Source organism: Ochotona princeps, chromosome 22, assembly GCF_030435755.1.
Source record: "Ochotona princeps isolate mOchPri1 chromosome 22, mOchPri1.hap1, whole genome shotgun sequence".
In the NCBI taxonomy this organism is placed as follows: domain Eukaryota; kingdom Metazoa; phylum Chordata; class Mammalia; order Lagomorpha; family Ochotonidae; genus Ochotona; species Ochotona princeps.
Window position 1 is genome coordinate 10,100,123 of NC_080853.1, and position 18,813 is coordinate 10,118,935.

At 49.5% G+C, this 18,813-nt stretch overlaps 2 protein-coding genes across 2 annotated transcripts in view; both read right to left on the bottom strand.

The window, feature by feature from the left end:
* Positions 1–2,596: 2,596 nt before the first annotated feature.
* On the bottom strand, positions 2,597–6,341 carry DBNDD2 (dysbindin domain containing 2). Its single transcript, XM_004585848.3, has 4 exons — positions 5,932–6,341; positions 4,258–4,404; positions 3,941–4,075; positions 2,597–2,864 (listed from the first exon to the last, which is right to left on the bottom strand). The coding sequence occupies exons 1-4, from the start codon at positions 6,215–6,217 to the stop codon at positions 2,656–2,658; spliced, it is 777 nt and encodes a 258-aa protein (XP_004585905.2). The 5' UTR covers positions 6,218–6,341; the 3' UTR covers positions 2,597–2,655.
* SYS1 (SYS1 golgi trafficking protein) overlaps positions 4,299–18,813 on the bottom strand; it is a 33,278-nt gene continuing 18,763 nt past the window's right edge. The window contains exon 3 of the mRNA XM_058679357.1: positions 4,299–4,404. Within this exon, the coding sequence (XP_058535340.1) occupies positions 4,398–4,404 (7 nt within the window). The 3' untranslated portion in view covers positions 4,299–4,397. The remainder of the gene's footprint in view (positions 4,405–18,813) is intronic.

Here is an 18,813-nt window from a genome sequence, read left to right on the forward strand (position 1 = left end):
TAGTTCATTGTCTTATCTAGGCAGCAGCGAGGAGCCCTTCCGGCCATTGGTTCTCTAATTTTCTCCCATTCATTATTCAGACCTCAGCAGCAGTGCTATTTTCTCACAGGAAGCGTCTCGAAAATCTCTCTGAATAAGCTGATTCCTTCTTAGCGCTTGTCATTGTTACCTATTTTTACAGTTGATCATCAATAGACTAGTAACTCCAAGAGAGTAGGGGGTTTTTGTTTTTGCCACTACACCCCTAAGATTGTGCCCCAGAACCTTGCACTTGCTAAATCCCAACATTTAGCATCTACTGGATGAATATTGTCAGTGGCTTATTCCCGGTCTAGACCCAGATGGGCTTCAGCAGCAGCCCCGCCTTCTGAGCCACAGTCATCTGCTGCAAGGGTTACTTAAGCATCTTGTTTGTTATGAACCTGTCCACCACTGTGTAGCACATTCTCTGTTGCTGCAAAGTCAGATATACAGAGAGGAGAGACAGAGAGGAAGATCTTCCATCCGATGATTCACTCCCCAAGTGGCCAGTGCTATACCGATCCGAAGCCAGGAGCCAGGAACTTCCTCCAGGTCTCCCACGCGGGTGCAGGGTCCCAAGGCATTGGGCCGTCCTCAACTGCTTTCCCAGGCCACAAGCAGGGAGCTGGATGGGAAGTGGAGCCGCCGGGATTAGAACTGGCGCCCATATGGGATCCCGGGGCTTTCAAGGCGAGGACTTTAGCCGCTAGGCCATGCTGCTGGACCCTGCCAGTTACCTTTTAAGCAGATGTTTTATTTCTTCTCATAGAGTTAAAACCCTTAACATGAAAATCAGCTACCTGTCCCTTAACTAACATCATCTTGCTCCTCAGTGACAAAACCCTAGTTCCCCCAACACAGGAGCATGCCCTGCAAAGAAAGTGACCAGGGAGCGTCTGGGAGCTTTGCCAGGCAGTGGAGAAGTCACATGCACTGGTAATTCAGTGACTCAAAGTGGTTATCTTCCTAAAAAACCACAATTTCCCTCCTAGATAATGCTATTGGTTAGAACTTCCAAAAACACTTCTTTTTTAAAAAGATTTATTTTTATTTGAAAGGCAGAGTTACAGAGACAGAAAGAGATCTTCCATCTGCTGCCTCATTCCCCCAAATGGTCATAACAGCCAGAGCTGGGCTGGTCCAAAGGTGGAAACCTGGAACTTCTTCTGGGTCTTCCACATGGGTGTAGGGGCCCCAAGGACTTTGGGCCATCCTCCACCACTTGCCCAGGCCATGAGCAGAGAGCTGGGTGGGAAGCGGAGCAACCAAGACATGAACCAATGCCCATATGGGATGTGGGTACCATAGGTTATATGTGTTATGCCACTGCACCAGTCCATCCAAAAGCACTTAATGCCCTCTGCCCATCCTCCATTTCTTCAGCTTCCACCAGTTTCAAGGTCATGGTGCCTAGGGCTCTGGCAGCCATTTTAGACATGAGGCATCAGTGAGAATGCAAGCTCATACTTCACATGGATGAGCAAGAAGAGCCACACAGGAGTCCAGGGCACCACAACATGGAGCTTCCATAGAGCACTGTATCCTGGACGTCTTTTATATGAGGAAATGAACTTACTTCTGAAGTCATGCTCTTTTATTAGTCAAAATGAAACTCAACACAGGCTTCCAGGCATTTCACAACCTAACCTTGTCAGTCTTTTCCCTTCCCCTCATCACGTCCAAAATTTCAGCCAAACCAAATGCATTTCTTGTCCCTCCTTGTGGTCTTCAGAACCCACCCTTTGTGCCTGATCATTCCCATCCCTGTCCCGGCTTCCCTCTAGGCATCCTTCAGACCTCAGTTCAAACCACAGCTCTTCAAGGTCCACACAAGCTAAGCTATAATGCCCTTATTTTCTGGTACCAGGGGGTCTTCAGAAAGCTCACAGACTATACGTATTATGTGTAGACATTAAAATCTTTTTGTACACAAATTGGCACCTTTTAATTCTGTTTTCCATGAACTCCCTGAAGCCATGTGGTGCTACAGCAGTTCCCTGTCAAGATACTTTGCTATTACGCTGTGAGCTTTCTCCTCCGCGGGTAGGAAGCTCCATGAAGGCAAGGGGCACAGCCTGTCCTGCTCCAAACTTTTCCAAATATCTAGCATGAATGTGCAGCGAGTATTTCATGATTGGGTGCGTCAAATGCACAACTGGGATTTAGTGTTGGTCACAGAGCTGGATGTATAAAGGGCCCGATTAGCTCTGCAATGTGGAAAATGAAAAGGAATGCTCAGTATGTTGTTATTGATTTATTAGTTATACTGTGCCCTGTTCCAAAAAGGATGGCTGAAGGACCACCTCACTTAGAGTCCTAAGGAGTTCACGTCCGCTTAGAGGTGCTGGCTTCACGGACCCAATGAGAAAACTGTAGGATTGTGTGGGGCAGGGAGGAGTGCTGAGAAAGGCAGTGGCATCTCATCTCACTTGGTCTTCCATCTCCTCCCTGGCAAGTCCCACCACAGCCCTGGCAGGAAGTGGTTAGCAGAAAAGCAGGAGAGGGTTAGTTCTCAGAGAGCTGCACCGTCCCACCGTCCCGTCCTCCTGGGGCCTACTGCAGGTAGTCTGGTCTGGGCCCAGGTCCTCCCAATGAGAGCCACCAGCTCTGTCAGTCTGTAGGAGGGGCCCGGGGCTAACTGCAGACTCCAGGTTCTGCCCCTCCATCACCCCCATCCTCTTCCTCATCGGACTGTGCCAAAGGCGTGTCTGCTCCATCGTCACTTGGATTTGGGCTGTTCAGGTTGGCAGAGGAGTCAGAAGATGAGGAAGAGGTCCGGGATGTGGTCCTGTCGGACATGGGTATCGGCAGGCTCAGCTCCTCTGTGTGGCTGTCCACCCCTGCTCAGAGACAAGAAGCTAGTCAGGGCCATAGAAGGCTTCCGGGAACCCTGAGAGATGCTGTGGTCAGGAGAAATGGAAGCCCAGAAGGGGTGGGAATTGTCCGAAGTCACTTTGTCATCCCAACCCATTTGGGCTCCTGAGTCAGGTCATCCAACGCAGGAGGTCTGGCTCCACCCAGGTCCCCTGCTAGCCGCACAGGAGCTTGGGGCAGGTCACCTCCTGAGGACTCTGCTGCTGCATTCCTCAAGGGTTTTGATGATAATATCTGAGAGTGTCTGGTATGGTAAGCGATTCCAAATAACAGAGCATCTATCTCACCAGCCCCCCACACATGCTCTGCAGTCAGTCAGATCTGGCTTGCGTCCTCATTTGCCCACTTTGTAGCTATGTGGCCATTGTCTGAACCTAGGGTCCTTTAGTGATTGGGGCAGGCATTCAGCCTAGAATTGAGCTACTGGAACGCCTGGGTTTCATGCCCACTCCAGCTCCTGATTCCAGCTTCCTGCTGATGAGGATCCTGGGAGGCAGTGGTGACAGCAGCAGGAATTGGGTTCCTGTCACACACCCAGGTGCTCTGGGCAGAGCTCCAGGCTTCCAGCTCCCACTGATGTGGGCATTCAGGGAGTGAACCATTAAGCAGATGGGAGCTCATTGTCTACTGGCCTTTCAAATAAATAAATTACCTTAAAAATAGGATAAAATAGGGAGTGCCACCTGCCCTGATAGAATGTTGTAAGCATTAACGTAACGCATGTAAAGTTATTTTAGCAAAGTACTGGGAACCCAGAGCAGTGTTCCGTAAATATTGCGAGGACTAAAACTGCTTCAGTTGTCCAGCGTAAACATTTTAAGTTAGCTTAATCAGTGACTGCATTCATCTCACAAAATTAAAAAGACCAAACAGAGGTTGGGTACACCTGGAATTCTGATTGGCTATCAATAATTTAGTGTCCCCACAGGGCCAACTGCCAGAAATCAATGCAGGCACCTGTTGCCTTGGTAGCCACCATCACTTCCAGCCCCTTACTCGTGTGCTTCCCCAGCCCAGAGCCCGAGTCCCTAAAGCTGGGGCCTACCCGTCTGAGGGGTGGGCGGAGGGTCTTCACAGGGCAAGAACACATCCGCTCCATCCTGGTCTCCGAGGTCAATCAGTTCTACCTGCTCCAGTGTGTCCACATTCACTTCCATGGAAGAGATGCTACCTATGGGAGCTGTGGATCAGGGAGAGGCAAGTCAGGAACCGGGACCTGGCTGGAGTGAGCATGATGGCCATGTTGGGTCCAGGTTAGAAGACCAACAGACCAAGGAAACAAGGGGAGGGGCATGCCCCAAGACGCAGGATCCACAGGTCATCTTCCCTACCCAGCCCTGCTCTTGGGATACAGGAACTCACGTCTCTGGGACTCAAGGTGCAGGTGGGACAGAGGAAAGACAAACTCTGTCTCTGGCTGTAAAATATCCTCGAAGAACTTCTGCCTCTCCCGCAGGCGGAGCTGCTGGCGCTCCAGGGCTGCCCGAGGGTTTGGGTCCATCTCAGCTCCTGGCAGGGGGAGGGGAAGAGGAGCAGGGCCAGTAAGTACAGTGGTGAGGTTAGGAGAGAACACTGGGGCTTGGGTTGCCTGAGTCAGCCCCCTTGCAGTGGGGGCTTCTGGGGCCAGCCTGGACACTTTCAGCCTTGGCCACCTCTTCCCCCTTCCCTGAAATCCAGTGCATTCTATAAATGCTCAAGTCTCACACAGGGGCAGGGCAGGGCTTGCCTTAGCTCCACAAAGGGGAGGCCAGTTCCAGGCACAGCCAGAGGTCCTCTGTCCTCAGGGAAGGCAGCCAAGCAACGGCTCAGTGTGGTGCCCTTCAGCGAGGGGCTCAAGGGGCTGGTCCAGGCTTCAGCAGGCAGCGCCTTCTCCACTGCCAGGACCAGCTCCAGGGAGGAGGGCAGGGCAGTGTTGGGGATGGGAAGGGGTCTCTCCCCTGGTTCCTCACCCCCACCCTGCACCCAAAGGTAGAGCAACCCCCCTCTCCCTACACACTGCTCCCCACTCCCACCACCCCTTCCAAACCCTTGCCCTGAAGTTACAGTGGCGACTTCCAGCCTTGGCTCTGCCCATCTGAAAATGGCACCTTCCTTCTGCCTACCTCACGTACAAGACACAGCCATGAAGGTGCACGGTTCAGGGGATGGCCACCATCAACTCCCCCCCAGGAGAGGCTCCCCTCCTCTGGTTAGTAAGTACACACACAGCAGCAGGGCAGCCTGGGGTCCCATTCAGACCAGTCCCACAGCCTCAGAGCTGCTGGCAAGCCCATGCCCAGCGACTTTATTCCCTTTCCTGGCATTCTGCCCCGAGCCCATCACCGAGGCCAGGAGAGGTGCTGGCATAACGACCTGAGATCTTCATCCTGCATGGCTGCCTTCCACACTCCGCCCAGGGACAGGACCCAGCCTATCCGGGATGCTGGCCGGCTCCAGAGGGACCCAAACCCAAGTGAGGCCATGCAGGGCCACGGAAGCGTGCGGGCACGGTGTGGCCACGGAGGAGGGAGGCGCTGACGCCGATTCCTGGGAAAGGCTCTGAGAGCTGCCGCACAGGTCACCACGCTAAAAATACCCGGGGCCCCTGGGGCTGTTGGCTCTCAGGGCGGGGGAGGGAGAGGGAGAGGGACATGGTGGGGGCGCTGTCAGGGGTGGACGACCCCTCTCTCCCCTCCTCCTAACCCCGATGGTGTCACAAGAGTGAAGGGGCTCCTCTCCTGGGCCCAAGGAACTGGGAGTTGACCAAGGCAGTTGTTTACCCGACTATAGGTGCTGGGGAGGGGATGAAGGGTTTGGGATTAAGGAGGGGGTCGGAGGCTGCCAGGAGTCCCGGTGGGATCCAGCTAAAGGAAGAGCAGCCAGACAGCCCCACCCGCACCACAGTAGGCAAGAAGGAAAAGAATTCCCTAAAAAGGGACCCTCTGCTTCAGCAAGGGAGGGCAAAGGAGCGCTGCCCCTCCCGGCCCTACCCCATCAGCCACCATGCCCTCCGCGCTCCCCCACAGCACCTGCGCCCACCGCTGCCGGAGCCCCTACCTGCAGCGCCAGGCGCCCCCGCTGACTCAGTCTGTCCGCTCCGGCGAGGCAGCGGCGGCGGGGGCGTGGGAGCGAGCCGCGCCGGGCCGGGGCGGGGCTGCGCCTCCGAGTCTCCCCCGGGACCGATGGGCCCTGGGAGCCGGGAACGAGGAAGAGGCGGGAGGCGGAAGTGGGGGAGGGGCGGCGGCGGGCACTCTCGCCCGCGGCTCGCCGGGCGGTGGGCAGCAGCCCTTGGGAGCGCGACTGCTCCTACTTCCAGGGCGGGCAAAAAGTTACCCGCACGCATCCTTCCTCCCCGCACCCAGGCGGACTCGGCGGTACTCCGCCCTCGCCGCCGACGCCCGCGCGCTCCTCGCCGCGCTCCGCTGCACTTGCGGTGCCCCCGCCGCGCTGCGGTCCCACGCGCCGGCTCTGCCCACGCACACTTGCTGCTCTCCCACTCCCGGCAGCGCCCATGCACCCTGACTCGCTGCGCCCTCGGCGACACTTGCCGCACTTATGTGTGCATTCCAGAAGGCGCTCGCCGGGGAGGGGGATGGTGGTGGGACCCACCAGAGTGGGCACAGACTCTGAGCGACTCAGTTCGGCAGGTGCACTGAATTTAGTAGACAACCCTGGACCCTGAACTCACCCCCGCTGCTCTCGATGCCTGGCTCCGGGACTAGGCAGCCACCGCCCAGCGTCCCAGCGCACTGGGCGGGGTGGGCGCCGGAACCAGGCGGGTCAGGACCGGAGGGGAGGGCCACTGCACCGCGCCCCTAGACGCGGGCGAGGGGCCAACACCTCTCCATGGTGTTAAGAGGGGTGCTGTCTGTCCCTTCCGGCTGGGGCGGAGGCGCAGAGCTAGCGACTGCCAGCCAAGATGGGTAACGCCTGTGCCCCTTCACAGCGCCTCCTGGCTCGAAGCTGGGTTGGAAGTGCCCAACCTAGCATCCCCTGGACCAAGACTCTGCCGGTTTTCTCTCCCCCGCCCCCCACCTATCCTTCTCTGTATTAGCAAAGCAGCAGCAGCGTGGGGACCAGAAGCAGGGGTGGGTGACAACCTGAGATGCTCCTACCCCAGGGTCGCTCCATAATTCATTCAACAAACATCCGCGAGCAAGCCAGGATCTGGGCGTCATCTTTGGTACCTCCCTTTCCCTTGCCGCCCACATTAAAATACACCTCCATTTCCTGTCGACTTCGCTTCCCTTAACATTTTTCCAGTCCACTGCAGCCTTTCCTTTCTAACTGGTTTTCCTGGACTCACTCTGGCGGGCGGTGGCTGTTCCCAGCTGAGAACAGAGTCTGCTGGGCCGTCCCGGCCCAGATCCCTGGGTGGTTAAAATCTATCCCGGCAGGGCTGGGCTGAGGCTTGGAGACAGGAGTTCACCAAGCGGTAGAAGGTGTGTGTGTAGGGGGGTTGATGAGAGTGTGAAAAACCTTGTGGTGGCCTAGCGGCTAAAGTCCTCAGGATCCCATATAGCTCTGGTTCTAATCCCAGCAGCCCCGCCTCCCATCCAGTTCCCTGTTTTGTGGTCTGGGAAAACAAGTCTAGGACTGCCCAAAGTCTTGGACCCTGCAAGGTACCAAGGGAGACCCGGAGGAAGTTTCTGGCTCCTGGCTTTGGATCGGTACAGCTCTGGCTGTTGCAGTCACTTAGGGAGTGAATCATCGGATGGAAGATCTTCCTCTGTCTCTTCTCTCTGTATATCTGACTGTACTATTAAAAAAATAATAATAATCTTTTTTTAAAAAGAAGAAAAAGAAAAGGCCCAGACCAGCGCTCTGCAATACCGGAAGCTGCCTCTTAGGTTGGGTGCATCCCGGGAGGAGATGGGGAGGTAAATGCAGCAGGCAATCCGCCCACTGCTTTACAAGAGTGGAAAGCAGCTCGTGGGAGGCAACAAGGCAAGTGGTCCCGAGCCCAGGTGCTGCAGTCCAGTGAGTCCTGCAGGGCTATCAACCTGCTTGCTGCTGCCTGTAGCCAGCTGGGCAAACATTTACCTCCAAAGAGCCTTCATCTCCTTGGCCATTCCATAGGAATAATGGACCCCACTCCCAGAATCTTTGCAAATGCTTCCTCCAGGCCTTGGGCACTTTGTAGATATTCAGTAGCCAGGAGCTGTTCTGATAGCAGTGGGTTCTGAGAGAGGGAGAGAATGGTTCCAGGCATTTCCAAAACCACAGAAAGTAAACCTTGTGGTTAACATGAGTTCATCAACCTGTGACAATCCTATGTGCTTGCCATACCTGGCTCTCCACAGTCCTAATCGGCAAGTTCTATTATTTGTCCATTTTACAGATCCAGAAACTGAGGGACAGAGATGTAAAGCATCTGGTCTGGGGCCCCAGAGCCAGCAAGTGATGCAACTGGAGTTGAATGTGGGCAAGCCACCTCCTGAGATGGCTTAGTCTTCACCTGCCAAGCAGCACAACAGTCGCTAACTGTCCTGTTTTCCAGCACAGACGATCGAGGCCGACTCAGGAGTGGGACGGCCGGCGCCTCTGTTTTCAGACTTATCCCTGGAAATAGGGCCCCATGGGTATTCTGAACCCAAGGTGTTGAAGTATCAGCAACTCTGTCCCTTCTTTTTGCCAGGTATTTGCCACAAGAAGATGTGAAGGAAGTAGGTAGAACATCCAAGAGAGAAATCACTGAGGCAGCGCCCTTGGTGTCACCCTGGAGGGAACTGGGTGAGCACTGGAGGGACAGGGACACGAGCAGAGCCGCGGAGAGCAGACAGCCCAAGACTTCTGGCTCCCAGCGAGGCCGAGACATCTGGGAAGGGCATCATTACTACCATACTAACAGCCGTTTTTAAAATTGCTGAGGCCTCCACAAAAATCATAACTTTTGTCAGACCCATCAGAGAGCCACGGTCACGAGAACAACCAGTTATCCTGACTTCCAAAGACGGACAGGCGCCCCCAACCAGAGGCTGGAGCTCAGCCCTGGCTCCGGGGGCAGCAGCAGGAGAAGATGGACAGGGCATGTCCAACTATGGTGCTGGTGGGACTGCTGAAAGCCTCGTGCAGCCAGCGTGACTATGCAGCCTCTGTGGGAGGCTGAGGTGATCCCTGGACCACACCCCCCTGGATCCTAACCAGTCCGACTCAATCCTCACACTACACACTGTTAGTCTGCACACAGCATCTGCAAGGCCACTGCACTCGAAAACAGAGACACACATTTTTAGTCACAAACAAAAACAAAATGTAGTGTTGTTTAAAGAGAAAGCAGGGCAGATGCAAAAGCCAGATGTTGCATTTCCTTGACAAAGCTTAACACACCTACAGCTAATTTGCAAAAGGCTCTTGCAGAAAATGTAGACAACATAAATGAGCAAAAGGCAGAGAGGAGATTATTTTAAAAAGAATCAGTCATCAGGCAATGCTGGAGAAATACCCCCACACCAACGGGAGACTTGAGGAATGCCTCAGCCAGGCTCCTCAGTAAAGTCAACAGAGCTGAGAGAAGAAGCCATAAACTTGCAGACAGGACACCAGGAAACTACTCAAGCTGAACACAGAGTGAAACAAAAAGCCTGCTCTGCCAGGGATGTTGATGCCACAGGAGCAGCTTAACTCGCTGTGCTACAATGCCCACCCCGGAGGATATCTTTTTTTTTTCTAAGATTTTTTTTTCTGGAAAGTCAGATATACAGAGAGGAGGAAAGATTGATAGGAAGATATTCCATCCGTTGATTCAATCCCTAAGCAGCCACAATACCCAGAGCTGTGCCAATCCAAAGCCAGGAGCGAGGAGACTCTTCCCAGGCCACAAGCAGGGAGCTGGACGGGAAGCAGGACAGCCGGGATTAGAACCAGTGCCCATATGGGATCCTGGTGCGTGCAAGGCGAGGACTTTAACCGCTACACTATTGTGCCGGGCCCGGAAATATTTTTTTTTAATATTTATTTATTTTTTATTGCAAAGTCAGATATACAGAGAGGAGGAGAGACAGAGAGGAAGATCTTCCATCTGATGACTCACGCTCCAAGTGACCGCAACGGCTGGTGCTACGCCAGCTACGACAGCTTTGGGCTGTCCTGAACTGCTTTCCCAGGCCACAAGCAGGGAGCTGGATGGGAAGCAGGGCCTGCCAGGACTAGAACCGGCGCCCACATGGGATCCCGGCACGTTCAAGGTAAGGACTTCAGCCGCTAGGCCACTGTGCTGGGCCCGAGGGACTAGAAATATTAAAGCATCCTTAGATTATATAAGAAGTGATATGACACTTGAAGGCACACAGTAATTAACTAGAAATATGTATTATAAATATAAGAGCTACTGCGAACAAGAAAGATTTAGTAAGTAGAAGGATGGGGCTGGTGGAGTGGCACAGTGGATTAAGCCACTGCCTGTAACACTGGCATCCCATATCTGAGTGTCTGTTCAAATACTAGTGATTCCACTTCTGATGAAGCTCTCTGCTAATGCATCAGGAAGGAATGAATAATGGCTCAAGTACTTGAGTTTGCCAATCACATGCCCCACATGAACTTACTGGTTCCTGAATTTAGTCTGGTCCAGCTTGGCTGCTGTGACCATTTAGGGAGTGAACCAGTGGGTAGAAGATCTCTGTCTCCCTCTCTGTGTTTTGCATTTCAAATCCAAATATATAAACTTTAGAAGAAAAAAAAATGCTGGAGCCAGCATGGTGACTCAACACACCAGTCCTCTGCAGTGTTGAGTTCCAATTCAAGTCCAAACTGCTCTACTTCCAGTCCAGGTTGCTGCTGATGGCCTGAAAAAGCAGTGGATGACAGCTCAAGTCCTTGGGCCTCCCACCCATGTGGGAGACCCAGAAGAGGCTCCTGGTTCCTGGCTTCAAATCATGCCAGCTCCAACTATTGTAGGCATTTGAGGAGTGAACCATCAGATGGAAGATCTCTCTCTATGTCCCTCCTTCACTCTGTAAATCTCCCTTTCAAATAAAAATAAATCTTTAAGAAAATAAGAGAAAAAAATGCAAAACTCTTCCAAAAAAAATGCAGCAGCAAATGGATGGAATAAAATAGCCCCTATCATCACTAATCAAGGCTTGTAGAGGGGTCATGTTAATATCAGACAAGTGGACTTCAGAAGAAAGACAAACAGAAACATTACATAATAATCAAAGTTCAGTTTACCAAGAAGACTTAATAACCATAAGTACTATACACCTAACAGCAGAGCTTCAGAAATACATTAAGTCAAAACAATAGACATGAAAATAATATTATTAGAAAAATCTGTATTATACTTAGCACAGTCAACGCTTCTCTCTCAGTAATCAATAAAAGAAGTACGCCAAAAAAGTAAGGGTACATAGAAAACCTTAACATTATCACTAACTTGTTTCTAATTGATACTTTCATAATAGTTTACATAACAATGATATAATTAATGTTCTTTTCAATTACACACCCAAAATTCAACAAGACACATTATAATCTGGGCTATAAAAATGCGTTGGCTCAACTGGCTAATCAACTGGGCTCAACTGGGGTCACTCATTCTGCGGGGAAGCAAGTGGCCAAGCTCTCAGCAGTCACATGGAAAAGGCGCACATGCTGAGGAACTGACTAGCCGACAGCAGCTCTGGGAGTGAGCGTGGAACGCTCACACACATTGAGACCGTGAACACGTAGGGCTTTCACCTGCTATGTCTCAGGGAGACTTTGCTGTGCAGTAACAGACAACCCAGAGATCGTGGTTCTGCGGTAGAGTGTGGTTACGGCACCGAGGCCGTGCTAGAAACCAGGTCAGTACTCCTGGAAAACGTGGTTGTGCACAAGGGTTAGCACCAGTTGCCAGTGGAAGCTAATGAAAGGGGTGATCCGGAGAAGGAGGTTCCCGAGCAGAATGATGAAGGTGCCCTCTCCTTGTCCTTGCAGCTAACAGCAAAATGCAGGAGAGGAACAACAAAGTTCTCAGGTGACAGTCATACTGCCTCCCAGGGGACAGCTGGCAATGTCTGGAGACATGTTAAGTTGCCAAAGCTGGTAAGGTTGCTACTGGCAACTCTGCTGGCGAGCAGAAGCCAGGGAGGCTACCAGGTGTCCTAGAGTGCCCAGGAGAACCCCTCAAGCCACACACGGCAAAGAATTGCCCAGGTTTGACAATGCTGAGGTTGAGGAAGGGAAGAACTGTGCGACGTCAACGAGCCAGGCCCCTGGATTACAGTCTCTCATGGCAGACAGTGGCCCCACTGAGACAGGGCTTCCTGGCACAGCTCGGACCAGGGACACAGCCAGGAAGTCTGGTCTAATTAGATACTGGAAATATGATTGTAAGACACTATTGGCAAATCCCAGCAAACACTGAAGCAGTGCCTCAGGGCACCATCCAGGCAGGGAAGCCCCTTTCAGCAAACTCTGGTGTGTTCTACAGATCCCCAAATCAAGCCACAGGGTTCTACAAAGTGGCATGGTGCCTGTGGCTGTCCATCTCAGCTGGAGACCAGGGTAGAAGATGGCCGTCTCTCAGAGAGTTGTGGACATGATTTGTCTAACAGGATGCAAAACATTGCACAAGTTGTTTAATTATATAACCAGCAACATCTCCACCTGAAAGGAAATTTCTAGGAATAAAGAGGGTAAGAATAAAAAGATGAATTCTGTCTGGAAAAAAAAAAAACAAGAAAAAAGATTGACAAACAACAGAAAAGACTTGAACTGTTAATATCTAAAATGCAACAACGTATTAACACTACAGATTTCACCAACATCAACAACAAGATTTCATCAACATCAACAAGCCTGCAATGAGCTCATCCAAAGCCAGGAGCCAGGAGCAAGGAGCCTCTTCCACGTCTCCCATGAGGTTACAGGGTCTCAAGGTTTTGGGCAATCCTCCTCTCTGCCTTCCAGGCCGTAAGCAGGGAGCTGGGTGGGAAGTGGAGCACCCAGAACATGAACCAGCACCCATATGGGATGCCAGCACTTTCAGGCAGAAGATTAACAAGTTGAGCCATTGTGCTGGCCCCAACATTAACAAGATATTAAGAGGCAATTTTTAGGACCAGTCCTACACACATACATTTGACAACTTTGGTTAAGGGATTAGATCCTTGAAAACCACAAATTACCCTAACTCACTCAATATGAAAAGATAATTTAAGTAATCTTCTAACTATTAAAGAAATGTAATTTGGGTGATGGTGTGACATAGTGGGTTAAGCTTCTGCTTGTGATGCTAATTGCATCCCATACTGGAGTTCCAACTTGAGTCCCCAGCTGCTCTGCCTCTGACCCATCTCCCGGCTGACGTACCTGCGAAGGCAGTGGGAAGATGACCCTGGTGTGTGGGCCCCAGCCACTCATGTGGGAGACCAAGAAGAAGTTCCGGGCACCTGGCTTTGGCCTCATCTAGGTATCTCTCTCTCTCTCTCCCTCCCTCTCTCTTGCTGTGTCTTTCAAATAAATAAGTAAATAATTACTTTGAAAATTTTATTTTGTAGGATTTTTTTTTTTCTTGGTAAAAATTTCAAAAAAGCAAACAAAGAGCTGCTGAAACAGAAAGCTTCAGGCCCTTTCACTAGAAAATTCTACCCAACATTAATGGAAGACTTGATATCAATTTACACAGTATCTTTCAGAAAATGGAAGAGAAGGGAACATCTTTTAACCTCTTTTATGAGGTCCATATTACCTTCAAACAAATCCAGATGGAGACAATACGAAAATGAAATGCCACACCGTACGCACCGCTCACCTAAGTGTTGTTCAGAGCATCCTTCACTGTTGCTTTGATGGCCCATGGGATCAACGCTGATAGAATCCTCTCTTTCATTTATAATACTGATGATTCCCATATTTTTTTCTCTTAGTTAACCTCTTAGAGGTTGGCAAATTTTAAGTTTTATTATTTTTTGAAAGAGTGACAACAAAAGAGAGAGAAAGAGAGAGAGAGGTTTTCCATCTTCTGGTGCATTCTGCAAATTTCCAGGACTACCGGAGGTCGAAGCCAGGGGCCAGGAACTCCACCTGGATGTCCCCCACGGGAGCAGGAACCCCAGTACTTGGGCCACAATCTGCTGCCTGCTAGGCGCATTAGCTGGAAGCTGGATCAGAGGTGGAGGCAGGACTGAGTCTCAGGCACACTGATGTGGGTGCTGGTGTCCCCCAGGGTGGCTTAACAGCTGTACCGTATGACTGCCTGTTCTAATTTTCATTACTTCCTTTCCTCTGCTTCTTTTAAACTCCTCTTCTTTCACACTTCCTAAGAAAGCTAAAGCTTAGGTTGATTCAAATTTTTTCTTGTACAACAGCAACTACATTGAATGTTATAAACTTTCCTTAAAGCACAGTCTTTCCTGTGCCTCACAAACTTGATCAGCTGTGTTCTCATTTTCATTTAGTTCAAAATATTTTCAAAATTTCTCTTGAGATTTTTTTATCCATGTGCTATTTAACAGTGTATTGCTTAATCTGCAAGTGTCCTGCGATTTTCCCGTTTTCTGATACCTAGTTTAATTCCACTGTGGTTTAACAAGAAATTTTGTCTGATTTCTATTCCTTTCCATTTGTTCAGGTGTTTTATAGCCCACCTGCATGTTGGAGTGAGTTGCATAAGATTGTGTATTTTGGGGCCTAACACAGTAGCCTCGTGCCTAAAGTCCTCGTCTTGTATGTGCCAGGATCCAATGTAGATGCCGGTTTGTGTCCTGGCTGCTCCATTTCCCACCCAACTCCCTGGGAAAGCAGTTGAGGACAGACCAAAGCCTTGGGACCCTGCACTCACACGGGGGACCCCGCATCCACATGGGTGACCCTGAAGAAACTCCTGGTTCCTGGCTTCGGATCAGTTCAGAGCCAGCTGTTGCAGCCACTTGGGGAGTGAACCAGTGGATGAAAGATCTTTCTCTCTGTCTCTCCTTCTCTCTGTAAATCTGACTTTCCAATAAAAAATAAATTAATCTTTTTTAAAAATGTGTATTTTGGGGCCAGCACTATGGTGCAATAGGCTATAATCCTCTACCTGCAAGTGCCAGTATCCCATTAGGTGCCAGTTTGTGTCCTTGCTGCTTTACTTTGCATCCAGCTCCCCTCTTATAGCATGGGAAGGCGGTGGAGGATGGCTCAAAGCCTTAGAACACAGCACCTTTGTGGGAAACCAGGAGGCAGCTCCCAGCTCCTGGCTTCAGACTGGCTCCATCGCAGCCACTTGGGCAGTGAACCAGCAGATGGACAATCTTTCTCTCTGTTTCTCCTTCTCTCTCTAAATCTGCCTTTCTGATAAAAATAAATTTTTTAAAATGCTGTCTTTTAGGTCAAAAGCAGGGAGTTGGATGTGAAGTGTAGCAGCTGGGACACAAACCAGTTATGTGAGATTCTGGTGCCACAGGTGGAGACAGCCTACAGCACCACGTGGCCCCTACTTGTTTGCTTTAAAAAAAAAAAATCCTAAGTGGTTTCCCTGAAGTCTGTATTTTATATAATATATTATAATATTATATATATTATATATAATTAGTTGCATATTGCAACTAATTTCATTACTACCTAACACTACCACTTCAAATATAGTACAAGTCCCATGTAACACAGACCCTCATAAAAGTAGACATGAAAATTTCAACAAAATATAGTTAACCATGAAGCGTATGCTTCAAGATTGTCTTGGGACGCCTGAACCCGGTTAGCAATGAGCCCGACATTTACTATCGTACTGTACTAATAATCAAGCACAGTAAAAGGCGGATGGCAACCATAGAACACGGGACAATGCTAACCATATATACTACACAAACGTGCTCTCTGTCTTCAAGACTCTTACTGCACTTGGGCTTTCTTCCCTCACAGGCTCCCTCTGGCACTCGGGACTTGCCAGCATCACTACTCTGGCACTTTGGAGCTGTTGCTAAGGGAAGCGAGGGTCACTGGAACAGAAGCAACCCCACCACAGCGGGCAGGGGAACAGACATGGTCACTGAGTGGCTAATCACTGTGGACTGGGCGGCATGGTTATACAGGACAAAGGGATGATTCACAGCCCAGGCAGACAGAGCAGGGCAGTGTCAGTTTCACACCACTCAGAATGGTACAATTTCAAACTCATGATGGGCTTATTTCTGGGATTTTTTTCCGCTTAACATTTTTGGGCCACGGTTGACCACGGTAACTCAAAACATGTAGAGTGAAGCCATGCATGAAAGGGGACTATTGTGTTAGAACATTTCATCCAGTAACATATAAAACAAATCACATACCACGAAGTGGTGCAAGCCTGGGTCAATATGAAGAAATCAATTAACGTAATCTATCACATAAAGAATGAGGGGGAAATCACATGATATCAATGAATGCAGGAAAAATTGTCAAACTTAAGTTTCAGTTTGTGATTTAAAAAATAAATTTAAAAACTGGGCCCAGTGCAGTAGCCTAGTGGCCAAAGGTCTTGCCTTGCACATGCCAGGATCCCATATGAACGTCAGTTCATGTCCTGGCAGCCCATTTTCCATCCAGTTCCCTGCTTGTGGCTTGGACAGCCCAAAGCCTTGGGACCCTGCACCCATGTGGCAGACCCAAAATAAGCTCCTGGCTCCTGGCTTAGGATCAGCACAGCTCCAGCCATTGTGGCCGCTTGGGGAGTGAATCAGCGCATGGAAGACCTTTCTCTCTGTCTCTCCTTCTCTCTGTATATCTGACTTTCCAATAAAAATAAATAAGTCTTTAAAAAAAAAAAACTAAGGTTGGAAGACAACTTTGAACAAAGCACTGATGTAAAGTCATGGTTAGCATCACACTTAATAGTGGAAGACTGGATCCTTTCCCCTTAAAAACAAGGCAGTAATGTCTGCCCCCACAACTTTTGTCAATATACTACTGCAAGTTCTAGCCATCACAATAAGGCAAGAAAAAGAAAGTAAAGGTGAATGCATTTGGGAAAAAAATAGCTAGAAATTATACATCCTGAAAGGACTCTCAAAAGTAAACAGTACAAACAAACAAGTCCAGGCTCTGCATGATGGTTTAGTGGCTAAATCCTCACCCTGCAAGCACCTGGGTCCCACAATGGTGCCAATTCACATCCGGCTACTCCACTTCCCATCCAGCTCCCTTCTTGCAGCCTGGGAAAACAGCAGAGGATGGCCCAAAGCCTTGAGACCCTCTACCTGCATGGGAGACCCAGAAGAAACTCCTGGCTGCTGGCGTTGGATCAGCTCAGCTCCAACCCTCATAGCCATTTGGGGAATGACCCAAAGTGGATAGAGGATCTTTCTCTTTGTCTTTCTTTCTCTCCATCAAAATTTAAAAAAAAAATCCAACTAGAAAAAGAGCAAAGAACATGAACAGCAGTTTCCCTGGAGGATAGAGAGGTGGTAAGTAAACACACTGAAATGCATTCAACACCCACAGTTACTTAAACTATGATGTTACTACATATCTTTAAAGTAACTAAAACAAACATTAGAGACTGTCCTAGAAATGGTCAGGATGTAGAGAAGCATCCTGGTACACACAGGTAAGAATATAAAACGAGAGGGCCCAGCACGGTGCCCTAGCGGCTAAAGTCCTTACCTTGAACGCATCGGGATCCCATATGGATGCTGGTTCTGGTCCTGGTGACCCCACTTCCCATTCAGCTCCCTGCTATTGGCCTGAGAAAGTAGCAAAGAATGACCCAAGTGCTTGGGACCCTGCCCCCACGGGGACACCCAGAAGCAGCTCTTGGCTCCAGGCTGCTTGTGGCTATTTGGGGAATGAACCAGTGGATGGATGATATTTCTGTCTCTCCTCTCTGTAAATCCACCTTTCAGATAAAAACAAGTGATACAATCTTTTTTAAAAAAAACAATAATAACATGACATAGTGAATCTTTTTAAAAAAGAATATCACATGACATAGTTGCCCTGAAGAAGAGTACGGCAGTTTCTTACAATATGAAATGTATACGTGTGATCCAGCCGTCACACTTCTTGACACATATGCCAAAGAAATGAAAAATGTCCACTCAAACACTTGTATGCCAATGTGAACGGCAGTTTTATTTACAAGAGCCCTAAATAGGAAGCAGTTCCAATGTTCTTGAGTGGATGAATGGTAAATAAACTGTGCTACATGCACACCATGGAATATTACTCAGCAGAAAAAGAGCAAATTATCAATACAAAGATATTAACTTGGATGGAACAGAGCATTATTCTGAGTGGGGCAAGGAAGCCAATCTTGAAAGAATCCATACTAGGGTTCTGTTTATATATAATAGTCCTGAAATGACAAGGGATACCAGAACAGGACTAGGTCTGTGACCAAGGGCCCATAAATTCACACATGCTTTCACTGGAATGCTGCAGAAATGCAAGATGTTATCAATAAGGGAAAATGAGTGAAGGATTCATAGGGCCTGTAGGTAGTGAATTTTTTTTTTAAAGATTTATTATTATTGGAAAGCCGGATATACAGAGAGGAGGAGAGACAGAGAGGAAGATCTTCCGTCCGATGTTTTCACTCCCCAAGTGAGCCGCAATGGGCCGGTGCACGCCGATCTGATGCCGGGAACCAGGAACCTCTTCCAGGTCTCCCACGCGGGTGCAGGGTCCCAAAGCTTTGGGCCGTCCTCGACTGCTTTCCCAGGCCACAAGCAGGGAGCTGGATGGGAAGTGGAGCTGCCGGGATTAGAACTGGCGCCCATATGGGATCCTGGGGCTTTCAAAGCGAGGACTTTAGCCGTTAGGCCACGCCGCCAGGCCCAGGTAGTGAATTTTTTTAAATATTTTGTGTCTATAAAATATTTTATTAATTTTAAAAAAAAGAATGACCTAGTTTTGAAGTCTAGAAGAAACCACTGTAGCAAGACTCTATAAATACTTCTCAGATTAAAAAAAGCACTGTATATTTTAAGATCTAATTTTTATTTGAAAGGCAGATTAACAGAGAGAGGAGAGACAGAAAGCTACAGCTGGACCTGT

Bases quoted from the DNA above. Each gene is read 5' to 3' on its own strand.
- DBNDD2 (XM_004585848.3), bottom strand. From the start codon at position 6,217: ATGCGTGCGGGTAACTTTTTGCCCGCCCTGGAAGTAGGAGCAGTCGCG. The intron at 4,076-4,257 runs GTGAGTTCCTGT...CCTGATCCACAG, and splicing joins GCACCTTGAGTCCCAGAGAC to CTCCCATAGGTAGCATCTCT. The intron at 2,865-3,940 runs GTAGGCCCCAGC...CTTGTCTCTGAG, and splicing joins TCCGCCCACCCCTCAGACGG to CAGGGGTGGACAGCCACACA.